A 27,521-nucleotide genomic window follows, 5' to 3' on the forward strand; every position below is an offset into this window, starting at 1 on the left:
TTGAGCAGATTTTGTATATGTCAAGGAATGTCGTTTTGTCCTGTGTACTTATTTCCTAATAAGTCTGTGGCCGATGTCCTTTTTTCTTACCCAGATATGCATAGCTTTAACCCAGCCACTCATGCACCTGTGGAAATAATTCTCATTAAAAAAACATAGGCACACGGGAGCATGGTCTTATATTAAGAACAGCTTTCCACTTAGTTTAGAGATACTAGTATTGCCTAGAAAATCCCATGGATGGAGGAGCCTGGTAGGCTGCAGTCCGTGGGGTCGCTAAGGGTCGGACACGACTGAGCGACTTCACTTTCACTTTTCACTTTCACACATTGGAGAAGGAAATGGCAACCCACTCCAGTGTTCTTGCCTGGAGAATCCGAGGGACGGGGGTAGCCTGGTGGGCTTCTGTCTATGGGGTCACACAGAGTCGGACATGACTGAAGTGACTTAGCAGCAGCAGCAGCAGCAGTATTAATAACAGCATATCTTGCAACATACTTTACAAATGAAATAAACAGATTGGAAACTGAAGGGTGGCTTCCCTGGTGGCTCAGTGGTAAAGAACCCACCTGCCAATGCAGAAGACAACAGGCGCGATCCCTAATCCAGGAAGATCCCACATGCTGAGGAGCAACAAAGCCATAAGCCACAACTATTGATCCTGTGCTCTAGAGCCCAGGAGCTGCAACTACTGAAGCCCTTGTGCCTAGAGCCTGTGCTTTGAAACCGGAGAGTAGCCACTGATTGTTATAACTAGAGGAAAACCCACACAGCAACAAAGACCCAGCACAGCCAAAAACAAATAAATAAAATTATTTTTTAAAAAAGGAAAGAAAACTGGTAGGGTCTAGATAACAGCAAATAATCCTTCTTTAGAGGGCAAAGAAGACAAAATTCCTTGAGAATAATTATGAGGGAGCTGAAATCTTGTGGTGCAGTTAGCAGTCTAATGTGCAGAATCGAGTAAAACTAGCTTTTATACCCGTGTGTGGTTGCTGTGGTAGTTAACATGCTGTCTTACTCCATCCTGGTCATTTCTATTGCTTCCATTTTGCTGTTGGTGGTGGTGATGGGGTCCAGTGGCAGAGAGAAGTAGTTTGAAAAGAGCAAGGAAAAAGAAAAAGCTAGTTTTAGGTTTTCTAGGATGAAAAGAGTAGATAGCAGGCTAGGGAAGTTGGTTCTTGTGTGTGGGGTTTTTTTTTTTTTTTTAGGAAGGCATAGATGACCACAGGTACTTCCTGTTGGAAATCAGAAGCCTGACAGAAGCGACCAGTAGGCCTTATTAGGTCAAAGAAAAGGTGCCAAAGAAGGCACAAAGTAAAGGGGAACTAGTTAAAATATTTTTATTTCTGGAACCCCTCAGAGTCATGAGAGAATGGAGGAGCAGACTGGAAGTCAGTGTCTTAAATAAATGAAAATGTTAATAACAACAGCAGTCTACGCACTGGAGTCAATGTGCCTGTAACATGCAAATGAAGAGCAATGCATTTTTGTCCCCTTCCACTACCCCCAGAGGATTTGGTTTGGCCTGAGGTTATTCAGAGAGAAATCAGTTACCTAAGACAAAAACTAATAATTATGTTGGCAGTGTACGTAGCAGTTTCTTTCAGACTTTAAAATTGCAAATTGGGAGCTCCAGTTGGGGCCATTAACACCTGTCACACAGTTGTAGCTTAGGGGGTGAGATCTTTGGCATACCAGAATCAGTGTGGTAATTAAAACAGAAAAATAACAGCACACCTACAGTTGACTATTCAGTGAACTGTATTATTATTTGACTGTTTCATCAACAGTTTTATCAGTATTTCATTTCTGCAAGGCTTTGATGCTTTTGTTGTTCAGTTGCTCAGTTGTGTCGACTCTTTGCGACCCCATGGACTGCAGCACGCCAGGCTTCCTTGTCCTTCACTATCTCCTGGAGTTTGCTCAGACTCATGTCCATTGAGTCAGTGATGCCATCCAACCATCTCATTCTCTGTCACCTGCCTTCTCCTCCTGCCTCAGTCTTTCCCCACATCAAGGTCTTTTCCAGTAAGTCAGCTCTTCGTATCAGGTGGCCAAAGTATTGGAGTTTCAGCTTCAGCATCAGTCCTTCCAATGAATACTCAGGATTTATTTCCTTTAGGATTGACTGGTTGATTTCCTTGCTGTCTTATCCAACACCACAGTTCAAAAACATCAATTCTTGGCCTTCAGCTTTCCTAATAGTCCAACTCTTACATCCGTACATGACTACTGGAAAAATGATAGCTTTGTCTAGATGGACCTTTGTTGGCAAAGTAATGTCTTTGTTTTTTAATAGGTTTTCTAGGTTTGTCATAGTTTTTCTTCCAAGGAGCAAGCATCTTTTTACTTAATGCCTGCAGTCGCCATCTGCAGTGATTTTGAAGCCCAAGAAAATAAAGTCTATCACTGTTTCCATTGTTTCCCCATCTATTTGCCATGAAGTGATGGGACTGGATGCCATGGTCTGGTTTTTTGAATGTTAAGTTTTAAGCCAGCTTTTTCACTCTCCTCTTTCACCTTCATCAAGAGGCTCTTTAGTTCATCTTTGCTTTCTGTCATTTAGGGTGGTGTCATTTGCATATCTGAGGTTATCGATGCATAGTGGATAGGAACCTGAACTCTGGAGCTAGACTGCCTTGCTCGGAATCCTAGTGTGTCTCAGGAGGAACTTGACTTCTCTGTCTCTGTATTCACATTTGTAAAGTGGGAATGATGGCAGTCCTGCCTCACAGGATTGTGAGGATGAATGCAAAGTGCTTAACATAGACTCGGTATGTAGCCAGTGCCCAATAAATGCTAGCTGTTATTCACAATACATCATTAAACAGAGTCAAAATGGTAACCGAATTCTTCTGTGTATTTTGTTATCTTTAGGTCCTATGATAATTAGCTTTACAAAGAATGTCCTTCATTATAAGAATAATGACATTCATGCTAATTTGAAATAACATAGAAGGATATAATATGAAGTCTTTCTAACCCATCTTCTGTTCTCACATCCTAGACTTAATTTTTTACATCCTTTTAGAAATCAAAATGTATGTGCGTATATAAATTTTTTTCATGACAGATCAAGCTGTTTTACACAGTCATCTATATGTTGCATGTTAAGTGTACAGTTCACTGGCTTTGTGCCTTCCCATTGTTGTGCTGCCATCACCAGTATCCATTTCCAGAACTTGTTTTAACCTGAAAATCTGTCAGGCCAAAGTATTGGAGTTACACAATAACTCCCCATGACCCCCTCCCTCCAGCCCAGCAACCATCATTCTACTTTGTCTCTATTAATTTGATGCTTCTGGGTACCTTGTATAAATGGAATCACAGTATTTGTCCTTTTGTGTCTGGTTTATTTCACTCAGCATACTGTGTCCTTGAGATTCATCCATGTTCTAGCATGTGTCCGTTTTCCTTCCTTTTTAAGCCTGAATAATACTTCATTGCATGTACGCACACAGACACACACACACACACTGCCTTTTGTTTATATCCATTCATCCCTTCAGTTCAGTTCAGTCGCTCAGTTGTGTCCGACTCTCCGCGACCCCATGAATCACAGCACGCCATGCTTCCCTGTCCATCACCAACTCCTGGAGTACACTCAAACTCATGTCCACAGAGTCGGTGATGCCATCCAGCCATCTCATTCTCCGTCGTCCCCTTCTCCTCCCGCCCCCAACCTTTCCCAGCATCAGAGTCTTTTCCAGTGAGTCAACTCGTCGCATGAGGTGGCCAAAGTACTGCAGTTTCATTCATCCCTTAGTGGACACTTAAATTGCTTCCATCTTTTGGCTATTGTGAATTATGCTGCTGTGAATCTGAATATACAAAAATCTGCTCATGTCTTGCTTTTTTTTACCTAATAATTCTTAGAGATTTTTTCATATCATTTTTAATATTCCCTGAATGCTATAATATCAGGTTCATTGGGATATATTTTACTAAAATGGCATCCTTAGTCTTGGCTAACACTGGAAAATTTGTTTTATGTAATATATTAGAGAATCAGATTTTTATAACACTTTTAAGAAAAGGATATTGCTTTTGATTGTTTTGTTTCAATATATGTTTTTTTAGATGTGGCCGGTTAGAGAGTGCTCTGAATGAAGCTACTAGTCGTGTAAGAACACTTGAAAATAAGAATAACTTACTGGAAAGAGAAGTGGTAAGTAAGTATGGTATTTTTTGTTGTTGTTCTAGTGGCTAAATGTTTAAAAATGTAAACTTTTTTATTAATTGAACTTTAGAGACAAGTGAATATTTTTATAAAAGCATTATATGTTGTTTGTCTTCTCCTTTAGGATTTCTTGTTAAGATTCCATTTTGAAGGCTGTTGGCTTCGTATAATAATTACAAATTTTACCCTTTAAAATTTTTATTTTTTGATTGGGATATAATTTGGATATTATAAAACTCATGTTTTAAAGTGTACAATTCAGTGGTTTTTAGTATATTCACAGATTTATGCAACTATCACCATAATTAATTTTAGAAGTTTTTTCTGCCTTAAAAAGAAATCCCAAACCCCTAATTTTAGCCATCCCCACCATTCACATACACACGCTTTTCAGCCATAAGCAGCCACTATTCTGCTTTCTGTTTCTATGAGTTTATCTATTCTGGTATTTTGTGTAGATGAAATCACATTATATGTGACCTTGTGTGTCTGGCTGCTTTCACTTAGCATCAGGTTTCAAGGTTTGTCTGTAGGGTAGCGTGGGCCAGTATGTCACTCTTTCATAGCTGAGTAGTACTCTGTGGTATGGCACTGCCACATTTTATTTATCTATTTATCAGTGATAGGTGGGTTGTTTTCACTTTTTGGCTATTATAAATGATAGTGCTGTGAACATGTGTATACAAGATTTTATATGGACATATTTTCAGTTTTGAAGACTCTTGAGAGTCCCTTATACTGCAAGGAGATCCAACCAGTCCATTCTAAAGGAGATCAATCCTGGATGTACATTGGAGGGACTGATGCTAAAGCTGAAACTCCAATACTTTGGCCACCTCATGAGACGAGTTGACTCACTGGAAAAGACTCTGATGCTGGGAAAGGTTGGGGGCGGGAGGAGAAGGGGACGACGGAGAATGAGATGGCTGGATGGCATCACCGACTCTGTGGACATGAGTTTGAGTGTACTCCGGGAGTTGGTGATGGACAGGGAGGCCTGGCGTGCTGTGATTCATGGGGTCGCGGAGAGTCGGACACGACTGAGCGACTGAACTGAACTGAACTGATTTTCAGTTTTCTTAGATATATAAGTAGGAGTGCTTAACCGTTTCCTCTTAAGTAACTTGTTTTTCTGTGTGTAACTTTACAAACATTGTTCTGCTGGAAAATGCCAGTTATATTCTAGCCATTGTTTCTGTGTGTTTGATGTTTATTTAGTTATCTTTTTCTCCTCCTAAACTGTGGCTTCCCATTTGGCTCAGTGGTAAGGAATTTGCCTGCCAATGCAGGAGATGTGGTTCGATCCCCTGGGTCAGGAAGATCCCCAGAGGAGGAAATGGCAACCCATTTCAGTATCTTGCCTGGAAAATCTCATGGACAGAGCAGCCTGGCGGCTACAGTCTATAGGGTCACAAAGAGTCAGACACAACTGAGTGACTGAGCGTGCATGCACATGCATGCACCTCCCAAACTATAAACTTCATGAAGTCAGGGACGTGTCTGTTCATCTTACATTTCTGGCACCCTAGTAACCTGGTGCCTGGTGAATTTGCAATTAATGATTGTTGAATGAATATTAACAGATCAGATGCATTTTGAATTTTCTTTTTTTTTCATGATGAGACAATATGGTAAGAAATGCCTTTTTTCCCCCTATAAATATTAATGTGTGGCAAAAAATTCCAGTTTTGCTCTCAGAATCAGTTTCCTGATAGTCATGGTGATTTTTTCCTCTTTAAAGTGGTCTATAGGTGAGTCCTGGAATCAGAATGCCTCAGTGCTTTTCTGTGTATTATTCTGTAGGGTAATCCTTTCTAGTCTCCATTCCTAGGATATAACCGAATATCAAATGTGTTCATTTCCATTTATATGTTTTTATATTTTAGTGTCCATAGTTTATTAGCTGCTATTGAGACCTTTTTTAAAAAATTATTATTATTGAAAACAGCGTATTATCCTTGTCTGTGTTTTGTAGAGTGATTTCAGAGAACGCTTCAATGCAGCCAGCAGTGCCTCCAAAATTCTGCAGGGACGAATTGAAGAAATGAGAACAAGTAATAAAGAAAAAGACAATACCATTATTCGACTGAAATCTAGACTTCAGGATTTGGAAGAGGCATTTGAGAATGCTTACAAACTCTCAGATGATAAAGAAGCAAGACTAAAACAAGAAAACAAAATGTTTCAAGATGTAAGTGACAAATAACGATAACTCATTTCTGTGGTTGGCTAAAAGAAGATTCAGGTTTTGTAGTCTTACAAGCTGTTATGACATATTTCATGTTTTTTTTCGCTTTACATGACTTTGCTGTTGCTGCAAATATCTGTATACCTTTCTGGTCGAGTCGGTTGGGTCTTATCTTGAAACAGGAAGTCAGGGCTTTCAGAACTATGGTGTCACTCCCACGCCTTTCGGTCTCTAGCAGGGCAGCTTTTGAGTGGTCTTAAATCAACATCTGTGTGTCTGGAAGATAAAATGAACCAGATTTAGAAGAGACTTGATATAATTTTTCATTTTGATTTAATTTCACTTAAAATTTAGAATTGTATCACATTAAAGATGGATTAAGTTTCAGGTTTTTTCAGTTTAAGTTTTTGTGACAGTATAAAAAATCTAAAAGTATTTCTGTCTGTTGAAATTTTCTTTTTGGTAGCTTTAGATTTGATTCTTGCTGCTTTTTTTTTTTTTACTGGAGGCTAATTACTTTACAATATTATATTAGTTGGTTTTGCCATACATTGACATGAATCCGCCCCAGGTGTACATGTGTTCCCCATCTTGAACCCCCCTCCCACCTCCCTCCCCATCCCATCCCTCCTGGTCATCCCCGTGCACCAGCCCCAAGCATCCTGTCTCATTCATCGAACCTGGACTGGTGATTCATTTCACATATGATAATATACATGCCATTCTCTCAATTCATCCCACCCTCGCCCTCTCCCACAGAGTCCAAAAGACTGTTCTATACACCTGTGTCTCTTTTGCTGTCTCGTATACAGGGTTATCGTTATCATCTTTGCTGCTTTGTTTTTTAACATTTATTTTCATGAAGATAATACATGTGAATGGTTTAAATGGTCAAATTTCAAATGAGAAACAGCAGTCTTCTCCACCTCTTCCTAACTTGTAATCTTCTATCCTAGAGGTCGTCATTTTCAGCCCTTTTAGTTATTTCTTCTAAAATTTTGCTCCCTGTTTCCAAATAATAAACTTACATTTCTCTTTTCTTTTACCTGCCAGTCTCAGACGTTATATATTGACTTCCTTCTGTGCAAGATCACTACAGTTTAGCTTTCTTACACCATTAACTCCCAAACATTTGTCCCTCTCTTTCCAGTGTGATTAAATTGATTCTAAGAAGCTTATTTTTTACGTTTGAACAACTCTGAAATTGGAATACATTTTTACACTATAGTGTCTTATTTTAATTGGCAGCGTTTTTTCCTCTTAGCATTTTATGACTGTGCTGGGTCTTCACTGCTGCATGGACTTTGTCTAATTGTGGAGAGTGAGGGCTACTCTCTACTTGCGGTGCATGGGCATCTCATTGCGGTGACTTCTCTTCTTGCATCGTTCCGAGTTTAACTGTTGCAGCTCTCGGGCTCCAAAGTGCAGGCTCCATAGTTGTGGTACTCAGGCTTAGCTGCCACATGGCACGTGGGATCTTCCTGCACCAGGAATTGAACCAGTGTTCCCTGCATTGCAAGGCAGATTCTTAACCACTGGACCACCAGGGAAGCCCCCCTTAATATTTTAGTAAATGTTAAATAGTATGATTTCTGATCAGTGGTTAAATAGTATGATCTCTGATCAGTGGTATCTTAGATTTTAAATACAATATATTATTTATAGGTGGATTAGAATTCAGTATTTATGTCTATATAAATATTTTTCAGAGCTAAGCTGCAGTGTTCAGTGATTTTATTTCCTTTCTCTTATACAACTTTTATTATATTTTTCCTTAATTTAGTAATTGCCTTATTTTTAATCTGCTTAGTTGTTTTTTTTTTAAACATGCATAACACTTCCTTTCCCCTTGCCTGCCTCCCTAGTATCCTTGCTTCAGTTTGAACTGATTGCTCTGAGGTTTGATACACAGATTTGTAAGGCTTGCCTTTGTCATCATTCTGGGAGTTGTCTTTTCTTCTCTTCTGTACTGCATCTGTCATTTTGTATAGGTTCTACATATTCTGTTTTGCTAGTGTACATCTCCTGAGAAAAAGAAGCATGAGACAAATTTTGAGGCTTTCCACATCTGAAAACGTTTATAGTTACAGCCCCACTTTACATTAAAAAAAAAGTTCTATTTTTTAGAAATAGTTAGAATTACAGAAAAACTGAGGAAACAGTAGAGTGTCCCCATATGCCCCACACCATTTCCCCTTTTTTGGCATCTTGCATTTGTATGGTACCTTGGCCACAATTAATGAACATTTTGATGCATTATTACTAAATAAATGCAACAGTTTATTTAGATTTCCTTGTTTTCTTCCTAATGTTCCTTTTCTGCTCCAGGACTCCCTCCAGGAGACCAGGTTACATTTAGCCATCACATCTCTATAGGTTCCTCTTGGCTGTGACAGTTTCTCAGACGTTCCTCCTTTTTCATGACCTTGACAGTTTTGAGGACTGGGCAGGTGTTTTGCAGGATGTCCCTTGAGAGTTGACTGATGTTTTTCTCATCATTAGACCGGGGGTTATTAAGAGGAAAATCACAGAAGTAAAGTATCATTTTCAGCATATCATATCAGCAAGCACTATGTTTTTTATTCTTTTACAGTCATTTTAGTAAAGTTTCAGGAGGGCGTGCATATGAACACTCTGTTCACTGTGCCGTATTTTATTAGAACTTTATATTGTTTGGTTAATATTATTCTTATTTAATGTATTGATAGTATAATTTTAGTGTGTGTGAGTACATGAGCTCCTGGTTTTTAAAATTTCTTGTACTTTTTGTTTGAACATAACATCAGACTTACAGAAAGTTGCAAAAATTATATAAACAATTTCCATATATCCTTCACCTAGATTCTGAATAACATCTTATGTGTTTTATCATTCTGTCCACATGTAGTTAAATGATTGAAAAAAATTTTTTTCATAAACTATTTGAGAGTAAGTTAGAGATATAACCTTTATCTCTAAATACTTCGTGGTATATTTCTTAAGAACAAAGAAAGTCTTTTATATAACTGTAGCAAAATTAGGAAATTAACATTAGTACAGTAGTCTTTTGAGGGGGTGAAGAAGGAAAGGATAGCGGGAGGCAAAGGGAGACAAACTGGGCTTCTGCCTCAAAAAAACTATGTTTCCCCCAGTACAGTACTCTAATTTATACGCTCCATTCAATTTTTGTGAATTATACTATAAATGTAGTTATACCAAAATTTTAGTTATACTTTTGGTATAAAGAGATAACAGATCTCTTTTCCCTTGTTCAGAATCAGATCTAAGACTACATGTTGCATTGAGTTGTCATATCTCTTTTATCTGCTTTAATCTGGAACAGTTCCTCAGTTTTTGTTTTTCTTTTATAACCTTCAAATTCTTTGAAGATCACAGACTATTTTATAGAACTGTGCCTTCTAACATCGCTGCTAGCCACATGTGACTGTTTATTTTTGGCCATACTCTGCAGCTTATGGGAGGCCTAACCACTGAACCACCAGGGAATTCCCTCACTCAGCTCTTTTTTTCCCTTTTTTGTTTCTCATTTTTTTAGATGCCTTTAATCTGAAACAATGTGTTAACATTGTCCTTTCATTACACTAGCATCTTTGAAGAGTATGGGCAGTGATTTTATAGGTTTTTATAGACTCCGCTGATGTTCTAATGTTTAATCTTGTGATGCAATTCTTTTGTTTTTCCTTGTAGCTTTTAGGAGAGTATGAGTCCCTTGGAAAAGAACACGAAAGAGTAAAGGTAATGGTCAGTGACTCATGTTCTGAACTTCCTGTGGGGCAGACGCATCAGTTTGGAAGTCATATCTGACTGTCTCCCTTTTTTTTCCCTTCTGTCCCCATCTGGCTATTTGAACTAGACTTATCCTGTGTCAGTATCCTTATTTTCAAATATCTGCCCTTGAACTCACAAGTTTGTTAAATTTGTTCATTTAAAAGATATTTATTGAATGGTTGCTTCATTTGAGATGAGATAAAAATTTTAGAAGTGTATAAAATACCATACAAATGCACATAATTAATACTATTTAGATATAAAGTTTTGTGTTGCAAAACAGTAGCTTTTTATGGGGTTGAGTAACTTATGTTTGAATTCTTATAATTAAAACTCTGTTTGGGATCTACAAATTCTAATTCACTGAAACTCCACAATGAGTAAGTGAGTTTCAAGTAGTTCTGTTGCATAAAATGCAGGGTTGTGATTATCCAAGGTTAGTGAAAAGGCCAGCATAGCTTGGTAGCCAGGATGTCTGGGGTTTCAGGGGCTAGTCATTACAGCTGAAATCTCATCATTACAGGTTTTAGTTTTTCCATTTACTGAGGTTTCAGTCAGTTTGTGTTTAAAAATGTTAATTTTAACACTGATTGTTTCTAATCAAAGCATAATAGACTTTATTTATTAAAAAGGGGGTCTACGGCCATACCAACCTGAACACGACCAATCTCATCTGATCTCGGAAGCTAAGCAAGGTTGGGCCTGGTTAGTACTTGGATGGGGCTTCCCTTGTGGCTCAGATGGTAAAGCATCTGCCTGCAACACAGAAGACCTGGGTTCGATCCCTGGGTCGGGAAGATCTGTTGGAGAAGGAAATGGCAACCCACTCCAGTATTCTTGCCTGGAAAATCCTATGGATGGAGGAGCCTGGTAGGCTACAGTCCATGGGGTCGCAAAGAGTCAGACATGACTGAGTGACTTCACTTTACTTCACTTTTATTAAAAAGGGAACTTATACATAGCTATTTGATTAAACCAGTGTTTGCTCTTTCATTTTTTCCTTTGTGTTGTGTGTATTTTCTCTGGTTGACACCAGACTTGCTGAGTATCTGCATAATTTTCTTTGTAGTTCTCTTTTGGTGTAGTCTTAGATTAGTTTTATATTATTCATCTTAAGAGGAATACATCTAAATATTTGTCTTCAGTTACCTGAATTTTTTCTTTATTTTCATAGGATACATTAAATATAACTGAGAACAAATTGCTTGATGCACATACTCAGATTTCTGATTTGAAAAGGTAAAATCTATTATCTTACTAATAAGCAAAAACCTTTAATTGTTCTTTCAGCCCTTAAATATGTGTCTATATTGAAAGTGATGGGAAAGAAAACCCTTACTTGAGGATTTTTAAGTACTTTGAGATTAGATTTTATCCTCATCTTCCCTTCACCTGGAAATACATTTGATTTTAGCTGAAGATTTTAAAATAATTAGAATACATCAGTGGCTGTGCCCGCAAGGTGTGCATGTGCTTAAACATTATGCATTTTCTTAGTATAGGTAAAGTGTAAGTGATATTAAGTCATTGAAAAGAATTTTAGGAAGTAGTCTAATTCACTGAATTATTTTCGTGCTCCAAAAAGAAAACAGCGTTCACAGCAATTTTGTGGTTATATATTTCTTAAAGACCAGGTTCGGGGACTGTATTCATGATCTGATTTGCTTAATTACATAAGCCACAGTGTGTAAATGGTCCCTATGGCCATGATTAGATATTTCTAATTGGCTTCAGAATATATTTTTGTGTTTGAAGATTAATGATGTCTCTTATTTAGAGATTTTACCATACTCTTAAGGACTTCTTATTGGAAAGAACAGAAATACTGTGTAGCTTTCTTGTCTGCTCAAGTCTTTTCTGTGAAGCGTTCAATTCTAGGGATAGTTTTATTATCAGATTGGTATACACAATCAGCCCTGTTAGAGCTTTCTTTCTCAAACCTTCCCTGCAACAGAGTAGGTAAGAATCTAAATTTGAAAGATGAGATAAAGACATATTCAAAAGTTTTAAAAGAACAGAAAGAATGCAAAGATAAGCCTCAAAATAATTGGCCATAGTACTTATTTTCTGTTGGTGAACTTGAAGATAAGCTGTTATTCTGAACATGGCACAAATTAGATGAGCTGCCTGTAAGTTGATCAGTTGTTCAGAAAGCAAGTTCTTGATAATAGGTCTGCTTTGGATGGCAAACCTGCTTCCTCTTTTGTGAGAGCCTAACCTGTGTATATTTTGTACAAGTCATGTACATGTTAGAGTTAAACATCTTTTGCAGTTTATTTGCAAATTGCAATTTGTTTGATTATTTGAATTTTATTTTTAAATTGTACTGTTTTATCTGTAGTCAAATTTCTAATCTTTTTTCTACTTGCTATATTAAATGCATTTGTTGTTCCCTTTTCCTTTAGTTATAGCATATGAAATGCTCCTTTGTAAGATTTTTTTCTATTTGCCTTTCTATTTTTTCTCCCTAATTTTGTTCAGCTTTTTAAAGTTTAATGGATTTGCATCTCTTTTGTCACCCCTTTCCTAGAGATGTCTGTTAAATAAATAATTTATAGTTGAGCTGTATTTTAAGCTTGTTGAAATGTACTTAATTTATCTTACTGCTTTTGAATTAGGACAATTTCAAAACTTGAAGCTCAAGTCAAGCAAGTAGAGCATGAAAATATGTTAAGTCTTCGTCATAATTCTAAAACTCCCATGAGACCCTCACATGCCAAGTAAGTTACTTCATTTAATCTCTGTGAAACTAGTAATAGGTAAAGCCTGTAATTGAGCTGAGACACTCATCTGTCTAAATCGTGAGGAAGACAGGGTTAAATGTCATCACAGATTTTATGTGTGAAAGAATTTTACTGTTAGGTGTTGTGAAAACTCTTATGCAGAAGCATTTGCCAAAAGGAGGAAATAGTAGAAGAAGATTGGGACTGAGGAGAATTGGGATGGTTTTTGGTTTTTGACTCTGCCCAGCTGTGTGACCTCAGATAGATCACTTAATTTTTTTGGAGCTCAGCCTCAATCTAAAAGCAAGGACATTGGACTACAACATCTCAAAAGGTCTGTTAGCCCTTGTGCTCAATTGCTCAGTCGTGTCTAACTCTTTGAGATCCCATGGACTGTAGCCTACCAGGCTCATCTGTCCGTGGGATTTTCCAGGCAAGAATACTGGAGTGAGTTGCCGTAGCTCTTAACTTCCATAAATTTCATTCCTGTGTTAATGAAAAACTTATGATGATGGATCTGCGTTAGGTTGTGTGAATTTTTCTTTTCAGTTTTTCCAGATTAGCTTTGTTATAAGCTAAGAACATTATTTTGATGATACATTTACAGAGTAAGTGTTTTCATAATTTGAATTGTTTTTTATTATGATTTTGATGTAAAAAAAGAGTAATAGAGTAGATTATAATTTCCTAATATTGACGTTTTATCAGAAAAATTTGTTATTGTGTTGTTAACCTTTTTAAGTTGTAATTGTCAAAGGAGAAACTTTTTCTAAATTTTTGCTAATCTATCTTATGTGGGACATAATGGATTATTTAAAGAAAAAAATATGTAAATAACCAAAGTTGGATGTTTGAGATTGAACAAAAGGAAGGACTAAGGTTTGCCCGGGGCGGGGGTGGGGGTGGGAAAGGCCTTTCTGAGGAGGGGACATGTAAGCAGAGAGGTAAGACGTGTGTGGAGTCGTTCAGGAGAGAGGTGTGGAAGGGAGGGAGTGTTCCAGACAGAGACAGTGGTCTTGCTGAGTCCTGAGGAAGGAGAGAGCTTAGTTTTATGTTTGAAGAACCCAGAGGAGGCTTGTGTGGCCTTACTGTTCCCATCGTACATAACTGTCTAAGCCATGGTCAAGGGTTTGGGTTTTACTCTAAGTCCATTTGGGCACCTTTGAAGGGCTTTTTGTGTAGTAAAATTGTGTCACCTGATTTATAATTTTGTTCAGTGAACCTACCTTGAGGAAGGGAAAAGAGTAGAAACAGACTAATTAGACTCTTGAAGGACTTTGAGAGAGATGGTATTAGCTGGGTTGTGGCCACAGAAATGGGTAGAGGGGAAGGATTTGAGAAAATTCCAGAGATAGAAGCCACAGTACGTGGTTATGAGGATGGAGGGTAAGAAAGGGAGGTGTCGGATAAGGCCAGGTAAAACCTTTGTTTCTGTCTTAAACAGCCAAGGGTGTCACATTGACCCAGGGAAGAGATGGGAAGAGCAGACCATGGAGTCAAAATCAGAATTTCCATCTGGAATATTTTAGTGTGAGATTCATGTGAATTCCAAGTGGAACTCAAGCAGGGGATGATAAATTTGCATTTGGAGTGCAGAAAGAAGACTGGAGTTATAAATACTAGAGTTTTGTCTTTGTAGGTGGCGCTTAAAGTCGTTGGATGGATGGGTGTGTGTAGTGAGAATTGAGTCCAGGTCAGAGCTCTGAAGAGCCCCAGTGTTTTGGTTTTGGGTAGAGAAGGAGCTGGAAAAGGAAACTGAGAAATAGCTGCTAGAAAATAGGAGGAAGACTGAAGCAGGTACCATGAGAACCAGTGAGATAAGACTGAGCGTCCGCTGCATTTGCAAGCTGGGGGTTTCTGGTGACCTGGAGAGCCGTCTATGTGGAGCCATAGGAGCGGAAACCAGCTGGGAATGCACTGAAGGAAGAGCGAGTGAAAACAGCCTAGATGTCAACAGCTGTCGTGTCAGTGCGTCGTGATCCATTTATGCATAATACTGCTCGGCGTGGCCATGTACAGGCCAGGTCAGGGGTTGACAAGCGACAGCTCCCTGGCCAAATCCAGGCCTATGGCCTGTTTCTGTAGGGTCTGTGACCAAAGAATAGTCTTGTTTTTAATTTTTCGGGGAAACAAAAGTTTCATGATACATGAAAATTATGTGAAATTCAGTTTTTAGTGTCCATAAATAAAGTTTGATTGGCTCAGATCCAAGTTTATTCACTTATGTGCTGTCTATAGCTGCTTTGTGCTACAGTGGCAAAGGTGAGTAGTTGGGACTGAGTCTATCTGGCTGAGAACACCTAAAATATTTATTATCTGGCTGTTTACTGAAAAAATTTGCCCACTCCTGAACTAGACTCAGTGTGGTTTAATCTTAACATAATATGGAACAACAACAAAAAACTAGTTGCAGAAGAAATAGGATGCTAGTTATTAGATTGGTACAAAAGTAATTGCAGTTTTAGACTGTAAATTTTAAATCATTGTATGTTCAGTCACTTCAGTCATGTCCGACTGTGATCCTATGGACTGTAGCCCACCACACTCCTCTGTCTATAGGATTCTCTAGGCAAGGATACTAGAGTGGATTGCCATGCCCTCCTCCAGATAAATCATTATAACTAGGCTCAAACACATTGTTATTAATCAAAAGAGGGACCGTTACAACCAACTTATTTTTACCAACGAGAATGAAGTTTGTTTATTCCTGTAGCGTAAAGATCCGTGCTTTGGGATTTGTCAAACTCTCGGAAAGCATTTTCTGCCTCCTACTGGTGGTGGAAGCATTTTCCTCGCAAAAAGTTGTGGAGATGGTTGAAGAAATGGTAGTAGGTTGGTGAGATGTCAGGTGAATATGGTGGATGAGGCAAAACTTCCTAGCCCGCTTTGTTCAACTTTTGAAGTGTTGGTTGTGCTACACGTGGTTGGGCATTGTCTTGGAGAAGAATTGGGCATATTCTGTTGACCAGTACCAGCTATAGGCTTTGAGTTTTTGGCGCATCTCAACGATTTTCTGAGCGTACTTCTCAGATATAATGTTTTCACTGGGATTCAGAAAGCTGTAGTGGATCAGGCGGACAGCGGACCACTACACAGTGACCATGACCTTTTCTTGGTGCAAGTTTGGCTTTGGGAAGTGCTTTGGAGCTGCTTCTCAGTCCATCCACTGAGCTGGTCGTCACTGGTTGTATAAAATCCACTTTTTGTCGCATGTCACAATCCTGTGAGAAATGGTTCATTGTTGTGTAGAATAAGAGAAAGCATGAGGCACTCAGTGAATTTTTTCACCTTTCCAATTTGCTTTCAAATGCCAGTGAAAGTGAAAATCTCTCAGTTGTGTCCAACTCTTTGCTACCCCATGGACTATACAGTTCACAGAATTTTCCAGGCCAGAATACTGGAGTGAGTAGCCATTCCCTTCTCCAGGGGATTTTCCCAACCCAGGGATCAAACCCAGGTCTCCTGCACTGGAGGCAGATTCGTTACCAGCTGAACTACCAGGGAAGCCCTTTCACTTTCACTTACGACATTGAATTCTTTGGCAACTTCTTATGTAGTTAAAAGAGGATCAGCTTCAATGATGGCTCTCAGTTGGTTGCTGTCAATTTCCAATGGCTGGTCACTGCACTCCTCATCTTGAAGTCTCTTGTCTCCTTTTCAAAACTTCTTGAATCACCACTGCACTGTACTTTCCTTAGCAGTTCCTGGGCACAATGCATTGTTGGTGTTGCAAGTTGTCTCCGATGCTTTACAACCCATTTTGAATTTGAATAAAGAAAAAAAGTCACTTGAATTTGCTTTTCATCTAACATCATTTCTATAGTCTAAAATAAATATAAACAGCAAGTAATTAGTCATTAGCAAAAAAATGCACATTAAAATTATGTATAACATAACCACATTTAAGAAGGTATTCCAGTATCAAATAGCAGGATTCAACAATGCAAAATCTCAATTGCTTTTTCACCAACCTAATAGGTATTTGGAGTAGGAAATGGCACCCCACTCCAGTATTCTTGCCTGGAAATTTCATGGGCAGAGGAGCCTGGTGAGCTGTAGTCCAAGGGGTTGCAAAGAGTCAGATACAACTGAGCACCTGAGCACACATACAATAGATGTTTACCTTAGAGAAGTTCTTGTGTATGTTTATTATAGTGTTGCTGAAAAGGGAGTACATTGAAAACTAAACATTCACCAACAGGGGAAAGGATAAATAACTTGTGATACAGGCATACTGTGGGTAAATGATTAAAATGGTAGAGGTTTGTATATGTATTAACATGGGTATGTCTCATAGAGAATGTTGAGTAGAAAAAGCATTAAAAGGATGTGTACATTATGCCCTTTATGTAATTTTAAAAATGTAAACAACAAGAAATACGTTTTTTATGTCTTAAAATTAAAAACATATATGGTAAGATGTTAGCATTTGTTAAAACTATGGGCCAGTGCTTGTTATGGTACTCTTTGTAACTTTCTAAAAATGTTTGAAATGATTCTTCATTTAAAAACTGAGGGGAAGAGGAGTGACTGGGATTGAAATGAAAATAGATGAGACAACCCTTTAAAAAAAAGTTTTGTTGTGAAAAGACGCAGAGAGGAAGACAGGAGTTCCTGTCTCCTGGTTTCTGTTTTGTCTCTGGAGTGTGATGGTTGGTTATCACCTGACAGTCAAGGCTGGGGCAAGGGGTTTGAGGAGAGTGGAGAGGGTGTCAGATAGTCTTATTTGGGGAATCGGAGCTCCTTGATTACAGGAAGATGTGTTGGCAGCCAGTGTCGGGCGTCCACTTGAGATAGCGATTCTCTGATGATGCCCCAGTCTACACAGGCAGGCAGCTTCTTTCCTGCAAAGCTCAGCTGTAAAAATACAGACACTGAAGAAAAGTGAGCTCATTGTAGTCATCCAGGCTGAGGTCTTGCTGCCAGTCAGGTGTGTCAGAAAGTGAGCAGAGGAGGGGCTCCAGGCAATGAGTAACGATCAGCAGGAGAGTGTCCTGGGTCGGGGGTGGGTGGTAAAGAGGAGCTGTAAAGCCGGGAGGGGCTCACGCCCAGGGAAGGGGGAGGCTCAGGGTCACGGGCCTTAAGGTGAGAGTGTTGTGCATGCAGATGCTTGAGTATGGGAGTCAGAAGGATCTTGGAGGTTTGAGTTCCTTTTTAAAAAAATATTTATTTGGCTCCCCTGGGTCTTTTAGTTGCAGCATGCGGGAGTTTTAGTTGCAGCATTCAGACTCTTAGTTGCAGCATGTGGGATCTAGTTCCCTGAGCGGGGATCGAACCTAGGGCCCCTGCTTTGGGAGCACAAAGTCTTAGCCACAGGACCACTAGGGAAGTCCCTGGAGGTTTGATTTCTGAGGGGACTGTCTTCTCTACGGTGATAAAATCCAGTGAGCATCCTCTGAGAGCTGCGTAGTTGGTGGGAGGTGGAGCAGCTCCCATGTGCATGGGGAGAGTGCTCAGGATGAGGGCAGGAACTCCCAAAGTATGGTTGAGCTTCGGACGGGCTGTGCTTCACAGGAACGGAGGCAGGAATGTCCTGGTCTAGAACGGCACTGTTTAGTACCGCAGGGCCCTTCTCCACAGAGCTGTTTAAATCTAGCTGTGTTGCAAGCATTCACGAGTCTGTGTGTATGTGGCTGATGGCTACGGTATTGGACTGTGCAGATGGAAGGCCTTTTCTGTCTTTACAGAAAATTCTGTGAGCTCTCCTGGTCTAGGAGGGAGAGGCAGGACCGTCCTTTATCCCCTGGCTCTGAGCTCCAATGGGCCGTAAAGGGTGTGAAGCGTGGTGAGGGGCTGGGCGGGGGTGTTCAGAGCTGTATGCACGTGAATGCACCAAATCTGGAGGCTAGATTTAGTTCAAGGAATTCACAAATTATGAAATTTTCTAGGTGTGAGCTAGATGTTTTGTTTAAGCTGTGCGTTGATTTGTCGGAAGATTTGTCCTGTTCTTCCGAGACCAAGAAGAGCAATTCAGCTGGAACTGAAAACCCTCAAATAGAGTTCATCTAGCTACAATGATAAAATTGTGCTATGCGGTCTTTCAATACCTGGGTGGAAATAGTATTTCAGAGCAGGTTGTCTGCTGTCTGTGTTCAGCCTAAACCAGAGCGCAGACCTTGCAGCGTCTGAGCACACTTCTCATCCTCACAGCACACTGGCGGGCTCAGACGTCAGCCGGAGGAAGTGGCTGATCCCAGGAGCGGAGCATTCCATCTTCACTGGGCAGCCCCTGGACACCAAGGTGGACAGCCAGCCAGAGGATGCCTGCCTTCCTGGGTGAGACAGCTCCATCGAAGATCTCATTTAGGCACTGTTAACTTTTCTTAGAGATTTCAGTTGCCTTTCAAAGTTCAGGAAGGTTTAAAGAGCCATCTCCTTGTTCCTTTCATATCTTAATTTTGAGGATCTGATTTTTATTTTACTTTGAAAGGCTAGTGCTTTTAGGAAATTTTCCTTTCACAGGCCATGCAGAGCCTCTGCACTTGTGCCTCTGGCATAGCCATGTACCCTGTGCATGGGTTTGCAGTTAGGACGCGAGGTTGATCCTCACCCTATGGATCACCGGAGCCCCCAGAAGCAACCTCATTCATTTCCTCCAGAGTGCCATATAAATAATATATTTCTCTGAGTGCTTCCGTGGTGGCTCAGTGATTAAGAACCCGCCTGCTAATGCAGGAGATGCTGGTTCTATCCCTGGGTCAGAAAGATACCCTGGAGGAGGGCATGGCAACCCACTCTAGTATTCTTGCCTGGGAAATCCCATGGACAGAGGAGCCTGGTGGGCTACAGTCCATGAGGTCACAAGAGAGAAAGATGCGACTTAGCGACTAAACAACAACATGCGCTAGGCTGTGAAAAGGATTGGGAAACACTCGTCTTATATAACAGGTTCAGTTTTATTGATTTGTATTGAAAAGCGTATGTATTCATTGTGGAGTATAACTATCAACTCTCATGTTATTCCTCTGCTGCTGCTAAGTCGCTTCAGTCGTGTCTGACTCTGTGACCCCATAGACGGCAGCCCACCAGGCTCCCCCATCCCTGGGATTCTCCAGGCAAGAACACTGGAGTGGGTTGCCATTTCCTTCTCCAATGCATGAAAGTGAAAAGTGAAAGTGAAGTAACTCAATCATGTCCGACTCTTGGCGATCCCATGGACTGCAGCCCACCAGGCTCCTCTGTCCATGGGATTTTCCAGGCAAGAGTACTAGAGTGGGTTGCCAGTTCCTCTCCACATGTTATTCCTCTAGTTTAGTAATAATCCCAGTAAACCGTCTTAGTTCAGGCTGTTACAGCACCCTTGACTGGGTGACTTAAGCAACAAACAGTTACTTTCCACAGCTCTGGAGGTGGGCCATCTGAGATCAGGGTGCCAGCATGACTGGGGCCTGATTCTGTCCTCATGTGGCCTTTCCTTGGTGCATGTATGGAGGGAGAGATCAAGATATCTCTTCCTCTTTTTATAAAGGTATTAACCCCAGCGTAGGGGCTTCACTCTCATGTTATCATCAAAACCTAATCACCTTCAAGGCCCCGCCTCCCTGCCCCCCACATACAAACCATCGCGTTGAGAGTAAGAATTCATCATACGAATCTCATTGAACATAAGAATTTTGAGGAGACAGAAAATATTCAGGTCATAGCACTGTGTGTCTTGTAATTACTATTTAAGGTACCATTCTTCTCTGGAAAAGGATCTTTCACCTGGAAGTTCACCAAGTTTATTGATAAAAAAGCAGAGAGAGACTTTAGACACACCAATCATGAAAGCTCTGAAAGAACTTGATGAAGAAAAAGTATTTAAAAATTGGGGCACACAGACAGAGAAAGAGGATACCTCAAATAGTAAGTATTTTATTCCTTGTATGATAGAAATATAGATGCATACATAGATCTCCTCCCCTTTCTCCCCCAACTATATACCTTCTTAAAATGGAATGCCCCAAGTAATAAAAGGTTAAATTTATTTTCCTGCTGCTTCAGCCTGATTTCAGACAGTTGAATCCACTAGTTGTTAATGTATCCTTGTTGTTACACACATACCTTTTATACAAAGTAAATGACGTGTTAGTCTCTTATTAAAGGTTTCTGTGACATTCTGAAGAGTGTTTGAAACTTTCTGCCTCAGCTCGTCTTGCTTGCACACAACAGAAGGTCACCCCAGGCGTTTGGGGTCATAAAGTGATATGGGACATTTCCTGTGCTCCCTTTCTTGCCTACTGAGCATCTGTCAGTAGGACAAGAAGTCTGTGTATTTTTTAATAATTTCATTTGTTTATTTTTGGCTGTGCTGGGTCTTAGTTGCCACCCAGGCTTCTTTCTTGTTGTGGCTGGCAGGGGCTAATCTTTGTTGTGGCTGTTCTTCTTGCTGCTTCTCTTGTGGAGAACAGGCTCTAGGGTGTGTGGGCTTCAGTAGTTGCAGTGTATGGGTTCAGTAGTTAAGAGCTCCCGGGCTCTATATCAGGCTTAATAGTTAAGGCGCTCAAGCTTATTTGCTCCACAGCATGTGGGATCTTCCCAGATCAGGGATTGAACCCGTATCTCCTGCATTGGCAGGCAGATTCTTTACCACTGAGCCACCAGGGAAGCCCAAGAAGTGTGTTTAATACTTGAAGTGTGTTTCACAGGTCCAGGCACTTGTACTTTCTCTGGAGCTTATTTGGTCAGGCCTGTTAATCACGTCATTAACGTCTTTGGCGTTGCATTTCCTAAGCAGTATCTCCTAGTAAATAAATTAGTGACCTGTTTTCTAAAAATAAACTCTCTTGAAAAATCACCTTGAATGCCAGTTGTAAACAGAGAACCAGAATGAATTCATTAAAAACTCCCACATTTTTCTTCACCAACATTTTCATTGTAATGTGGTGCATTTGCAAATAATCATTATAATCTAGATGGAAGAATTGCTTGCTTTGTGTAACCATCTGTTGATGAAGGCAGATAACTGAAGCTAGATTTGTTCTGTTTTTTACATTTTTCTGTTACAGAATTGGTGAATCCTCGGCCAACTGACTCTTCAGTCAGTGCAAGTCGGTCCCCAGAGAAGGGTGCCCAGCACAGACAAAAGAGGTTTAATTCTGCTTCACAGAGATCATCATCTTTGCCACCTTCAAATCGTAAATCGAATACTCCAAGTAAGGGTTAGAGGTTTCTGTCTTGGGCTTGGAAGAGTGGCATCTGAGCTGTACACATTGATGCTTTCTGCTTCCCTTATGCTTTTCTTAGCACCTAGTACAGTGCTCTGAACACCGAATCTCTAAATGGCGTCTTGTTCAGTAACACTGTCTGATTGCACAGTTACTATGACCATAACGGAAGAAATTCTCACTGTTTATCAAAGTGAGATTTTTATGTGTGTCCCACAAATGTTTTGCAACTAATACCACTTCAGTTTTTGAGTCAAACTCAAACATTTTGATGACTGACTAATTAAACATTAGTTCAAACAAATTAAGCTAGCCTGAAAAAAAGATTTTTTTTTTAATGTAGTTACCTAAAGTTACTCAGCATTAGTCAACTTTTTCTTTAGCCAGTTGCAAGTATGATTTTAAAGTTAAGCATTGGATTTCTGTATCCTTAATTTCCATTTTCATAAGCAGCTGAAGAAATTCATATATGACTGTGCTCTTAGAAATGTTCATAGGTGCACTGGTGTTTCCATCGTATTTCCAGTCGACTTCTAAAATCCTGAAAAACCAGTTTTGAGACAGAGCACTGCAACGACAGTCTGATAGAGTAAAATGTGGCCAGTGGTTTCCTCTAGATAGAAGTATGAATTGTTTTAATTTTGTATACTCTTGTTTATCTTTCAAAAAGTTTTACAGTGAAAATGTATTCTTTTTAAAGTTAGTTTTTCTTTCAGTACTTTTCTGTGTTTTGCCAACATAGCCCATACATAGAAGGAGAAGACTGTCCCCTCTTCATTTTCCCCTATAGCAAAAAGAGAGATTATGTTAACACCAGTGACCGTGGCGTATAGTCCAAAGCGATCCCCTAAAGAAAATTTGTCCCCAGGATTTAGTCATCTACTTAGCAAAAATGAAAGCAGCCCGATTCGGTAAGTTCTCTAAAATAGAATAAAATATGTATAGAATTGATTTTTTTTAAATGTCATCTTTTACATCTGGCTATCACTAATTTTTCAGTTGTCAGTGGGGATTCTGTGGATTTAAATCATTTAAATAAACGCTCTACTAAAAAAAGTACTATAATACATGAAAACAGTTTTTAACCGTGTGAACTGGCTACTCTAAAATTTAAATATTGCCTCAGAACCCCTTCCAGCTTTTGGATACAGAATAATTCTTTGTTTTCCTAAAAAGGTTTAAGGTATAAGGAAAACTGTGGGCCATTTGTACAAGAAAGTGGGCTGTCCTGGTATGGCCCTGGCACTAAACATCAGTTTACCTGTGCTCCTGAGGAGGTTGTTCTCTCTGAAGGGTGGTCTGCAGTGTGTGCTGTGGTGTAAGACAACCACTGACTCTTAAGACACGAGAGCTGGTGGACCAGCTCTTTCAGGCTGTTGGGGAAAATTAATGAAGCATATTGAACCTCAGTTTCTTCTTCTATAAAACAGGGATAATAATGCCTCCCTGCTTATTTCATATGGTTGTTACAAAGATCAGATGAGATCATGTATCAGTAAATGCTTTTAGTCGCCAGTATGTAAATGTAATTTTGTGTCAGAAAATATTATTTAAATTTCAGTTTTAAAAAATATATGACCACCTTTCTCTCTTAAAAGATATGTAAATATGTGAGTTAACTTGGATGCCAGCTCATCTGTCTAGTGGAGAATAGGGAACATCGGTTAACATTTTTTTCTCACAAGTAACTTGCTTCATTCAATAGATTTGATATACTTTTGGATGATTTAGATACTGTTCCTGTGTCTACTGTACAACGTTCCAATCCAAGGAAACAACTCCAGTTTCTTCCTCTAGATGACGCGGAAGGTATCTTTTCCTAAAAAATTATTAATTATGGTTTTAGTCATTGATTTTGTGAGTTTCTGGTATCAAGGCTCTAGATGTCATTATAGCCTGCACTTAAATCCTTTTTTTTACCCAAGGGCCTCTAAAAATAAGCATTTTTGACGCTCATATTGTTTGTAAGTGTTATCCTTATTGGAAAGTTGGGAAACTGAGGTCAGGGGATGTTCATGTTTAATTACCAGGGCCATACTGTTCAGTTTTTTATATTCTATAACTTATGTACAACTTAGGCTTTGGATGTTTTTTCCTTTTTCTCACTTGTACTTTCCGTTTGAGATAAAGTTATAAAATAATATACATGAAATTGCTTGGGCAGGCCCTTAAAATGCTAACTCTGTGATGTTGATATATGTCTACTAAAAGTGTTGCTTAATTTTAAAATATTTTTTGCTTCAAATTTACAGAAAGTTTGCATACGTTTATTTAGGGGAGATGTGAAGATTGTCAGACTGAGGGAAAGGTTTTAAGAATTCTGAGGAGAAAAAGCTGAGTATATATGAGTGATTACATATTTTCTTTTCATTAACGTTTTTTTGACCATGTAGCAGCCATTTCCAGAAAGTGAAGTTGGGTAGCATATTTAGTGTGTACATGCTCTCTGAGAAGAGCTGATAAGGAAGAAATTTCTTTTCTCTCTGGCAGAAAAAAAATACTCAGAAAAAGCCACTGACATCCATGTTAATCATAGCTCTTCCCCCGAACCGTTGCCAAATGGAGCGAAGAAAGTCTCTGTGAGACCAGCCTGGGAGAAGAACAAGTCAGTTAGCTATGAACAGTGTCAGCCTGTCTCCACAGCGCCACAGGGTAACAATTTTGAGTATACAGCAAAGATAAGGACCCTAGCTGAAACGGAACGGTTTTTTGATGAACTTACAAAAGAAAAAGACCAGGTAAAAACAAACAAAAAAAGTTTTAAATCTTTGTCTAACTTAGTACATATGTCTGAGGAACAGTCAGAAGGGAATTATTGAGTCAAACACAGGAAGTTACTGTTGATGCCACACAAAGCTGTGCTGGAAACATGTGTGAACCGAGCTGTCGTTACTAATCGTGTCAGAGGGAACTCAGGTGAAGTCGAGATGGACAAGGAAATACTAGGCTGACGTCTTTTCTTTCCATTCTGTTATAAACATCCTCGCCAGTAATTAGAATTCCCCTATTTTTATTTAAACGTTTTTTTGTGTGTGTTACCAGATTGAGGCAGCACTAAGCCGAATGCCTTCTACTGGAGGACGAGTCACTTTGCAGACGAGATTAAATCAGGTGAAGTGTCTTAGCTTGAATCTGCTTCTAGGCCTGATGCTAGTCAGTGCTCCATTTAACCACGAGGATTTTTTTTCTTCTAATTTTAAAAAAGTATTTATTACTTATGGCTGTGCTGGGTTTTCACTGGCTGCGTGCGGGCTTTCTCTGGTTGTGGTGCATGGGCTTCTTGTTTCGCTGGTTTTTCTTGTTGCAGAGAGTGGGCTCTATAGCGAGGGCTCAGTAGTTGTGGCACATGGGTTTAGTTGCCCTGAGGCATGTGGGATCCTAGTTCCCGGTCCAGGAATCAAATCTATGTCCCCTGCGTTGGCAGGTGGATGCTTAACAACTGGGCCACCAGGGAAGTCCGCACAGCCCCCACAGTGGTTCTTTAATGTCAGTTTTTAGGCACACTGAAACAGTCGATCAGAACTTTTAGCCTTTATGGGAAGTGTTTAGTAATGACAGCATATTTTATAACTTGATGCTAGCTTTCAGGAACAAAGTGATTTCACTTGATACTTCCAAGAAAAAGGCATTCATGCCATCATGTTTTTAAGAAACTAACTTGGGAGCAAATGGCAAGATGTCTGTTAACAGATTTCTACATTGTTAAGGCTCTCACATTAAATCTCTCTTTTTGTGTTTTGTTTTTTCCTCCCCAAACTGCAAATTATTTCTCTCTTTCCATTTAGTAAACGTGTAAAACAGTGGCACTTTGCAACTGGAATAGATGTGAGGTTAAAAAGAGAGATGTGATTCCATTATTGAGCAGGAGATGGTGCAGGTGAAATGGCCCGTGTGCCTTTCTTTTAGTTGCTTTTCAAAGAGAATTATCAATAAAATGCATGAAACCATGGGACATTTTAAATCTCTTTTTGTAACATTTTAAACATCACATCAGTGCTGTGTCTCATGTAACTGCGTGCTTTGGCTTTTCAGTGCCTTAATGTCAGGAAAAGTTCATTCTCAGGTTGATCTGTGATAACAGAAGGAAAGAGAGACACATAGGAAGAAGAAGAGGTCTTTTCCTAGGTTTTTACTTACGAATCCTACACAAGCATTCTCAGCCCTTTTTGTTGTTGCTGTTTGTCTTCTTACTGTATTGAAACAGCTTTGACATACATGAGCAGAAACTAAGGCCCTTTAAAAGTCTTATTTTAAGAGCTTGTTGGGACTTCCCTGGTGGCTCAGTGGTAAAGAATCTGCCTGCCAGTGAAGGAGACATGAGTTCGATCCCCAGTCCAGGAAGATCCCACATGGGATCTTTGTTATCATTAACGTCTCTTTTTTTCTGACTTTCTTTCATTGTCTTTGTTGCTCTGAAAGTTTTTATTCAATAATTGGTAAGACTCAACACATGAAACTCATTTTTAAGTAGTTTACTGAGAAATTTCCTGGTGGTCCAGTGGTTAGGACTCTGCGATTCCCCTGCAGGTGGCACAGGTTTGATCCTGGTCCCAGATTCCACAAGTCACAAGGTGCAGCCAAAAATAAATAAATAAAGCAGTTTATTGGGAAGGCAGAAGAAAAATTTATTGGTTCTCTAATTCTAAATGTATCTGAAACATTTGGTTCCATATATGTTTACATAATGATGATAAGCTTTTTATGAAGTGAAGTGAAAGTCACTGGTCCATGGAATTCTCCAGGCCAGAATCCTGGAGTGGGTAGCCTTTCCCTTCTCCAGGGGATCTTCCCAACCCAGGGATTGAACCCAGGTCTCCCGCATTGCAGGCAGATTCTTCACCAGCTGAGCCACAAGGGAAGCCCACGAATCCTGGAGTGGGTAGCCTATCCCTTCTCCAGGGGATCTTCCCGACACAGGGATTGGATTCTTTACCGACTGAGCTATCAGGGAGGCCCAAGCTCCTTATAATTTTATTTATTTTTATTTTGGGCTATGCTGGGTCTTCGCTGCTGTGCGGACTTTTTTCTAGTGGTAGTGTGTGGGCTTCTTGTTGTGGTGACTTCTCTTGTTGTGGACCACAGGTTCTAGAGTGTGCGGACGTCAGTAGCTGTGGCACGTGGGCTCAGTAATTGTGGCTCCCTGGCTCTAGAGCACAGGCTCAATAGTTGTGGCACACTGGCTTAGTTGCTTTGCAGCATAGGGGATCTTCCTGGACCAGGGATCGAACTCGTGTCTCCTTCATTGGCAGGCAGGTTCTTTACCACTGAGCCACCAGGGAAGTCCCAACAAGCTCTTAAAATAAGACTTTTAAAGGGCCTTAGTTTCCGGTCATGTATGTCAAAGCTGTTTCAATATAGTAAGAAAACAGAGGGCAATAACAAAAAAAAGGGCTGAAGATGCTTGTGTAGGATTCGTAAGTAAAAAAGGGCAAAAAAAGATGAAAAATGCTCCACCTCACTATTGAATTAAAAAAAAACACACACACATTTTAACAAAAGAATAATTTTTAAGG

General features: G+C 39.7%; 1 protein-coding gene across 11 annotated transcripts in view; it reads left to right on the forward strand.

Annotated features, from left to right (window-relative positions):
* MPHOSPH9 (M-phase phosphoprotein 9) overlaps window positions 1–27,521 on the forward strand; it is a 60,140-nt gene that overhangs the window by 27,454 nt on the left and 5,165 nt on the right. For 10 of the 11 annotated variants that reach the window (XR_008683025.2, XR_016035334.1, XR_016035336.1 and 7 more), the window contains 12 exons: window positions 4,084–4,171; window positions 6,159–6,374; window positions 10,059–10,106; window positions 11,314–11,378; window positions 12,758–12,859; window positions 19,013–19,138; window positions 20,535–20,707; window positions 21,850–21,996; window positions 22,799–22,919; window positions 23,714–23,817; window positions 24,499–24,746; window positions 25,051–25,119. Coding sequence is in view for 6 of the 11 variants with exons in the window: in XM_055404446.2 (XP_055260421.2) it covers window positions 4,084–4,171; window positions 6,159–6,374; window positions 10,059–10,106; window positions 11,314–11,378; window positions 12,758–12,859; window positions 19,013–19,138; window positions 20,535–20,707; window positions 21,850–21,996; window positions 22,799–22,919; window positions 23,714–23,817; window positions 24,499–24,746; window positions 25,051–25,119 (1,507 nt within the window). In the remaining 5 variants the exon portion in view is untranslated. Of the gene's footprint in view, window positions 1–4,083; window positions 4,172–6,158; window positions 6,375–10,058; window positions 10,107–11,313; window positions 11,379–12,757; window positions 12,860–19,012; window positions 19,139–20,534; window positions 20,708–21,849; window positions 21,997–22,798; window positions 22,920–23,713; window positions 23,818–24,498; window positions 24,747–25,050; window positions 25,120–27,521 lie in introns of those variants that run through there. The other variant, XM_055404449.2, reaches the window with a different exon arrangement.

This window comes from Moschus berezovskii, chromosome 19 (assembly GCF_049115385.1).
Source record: "Moschus berezovskii isolate FMDL1 chromosome 19, NW_MosBer_1.0, whole genome shotgun sequence".
Taxonomy (NCBI): Eukaryota; Metazoa; Chordata; class Mammalia; order Artiodactyla; family Moschidae; genus Moschus; species Moschus berezovskii.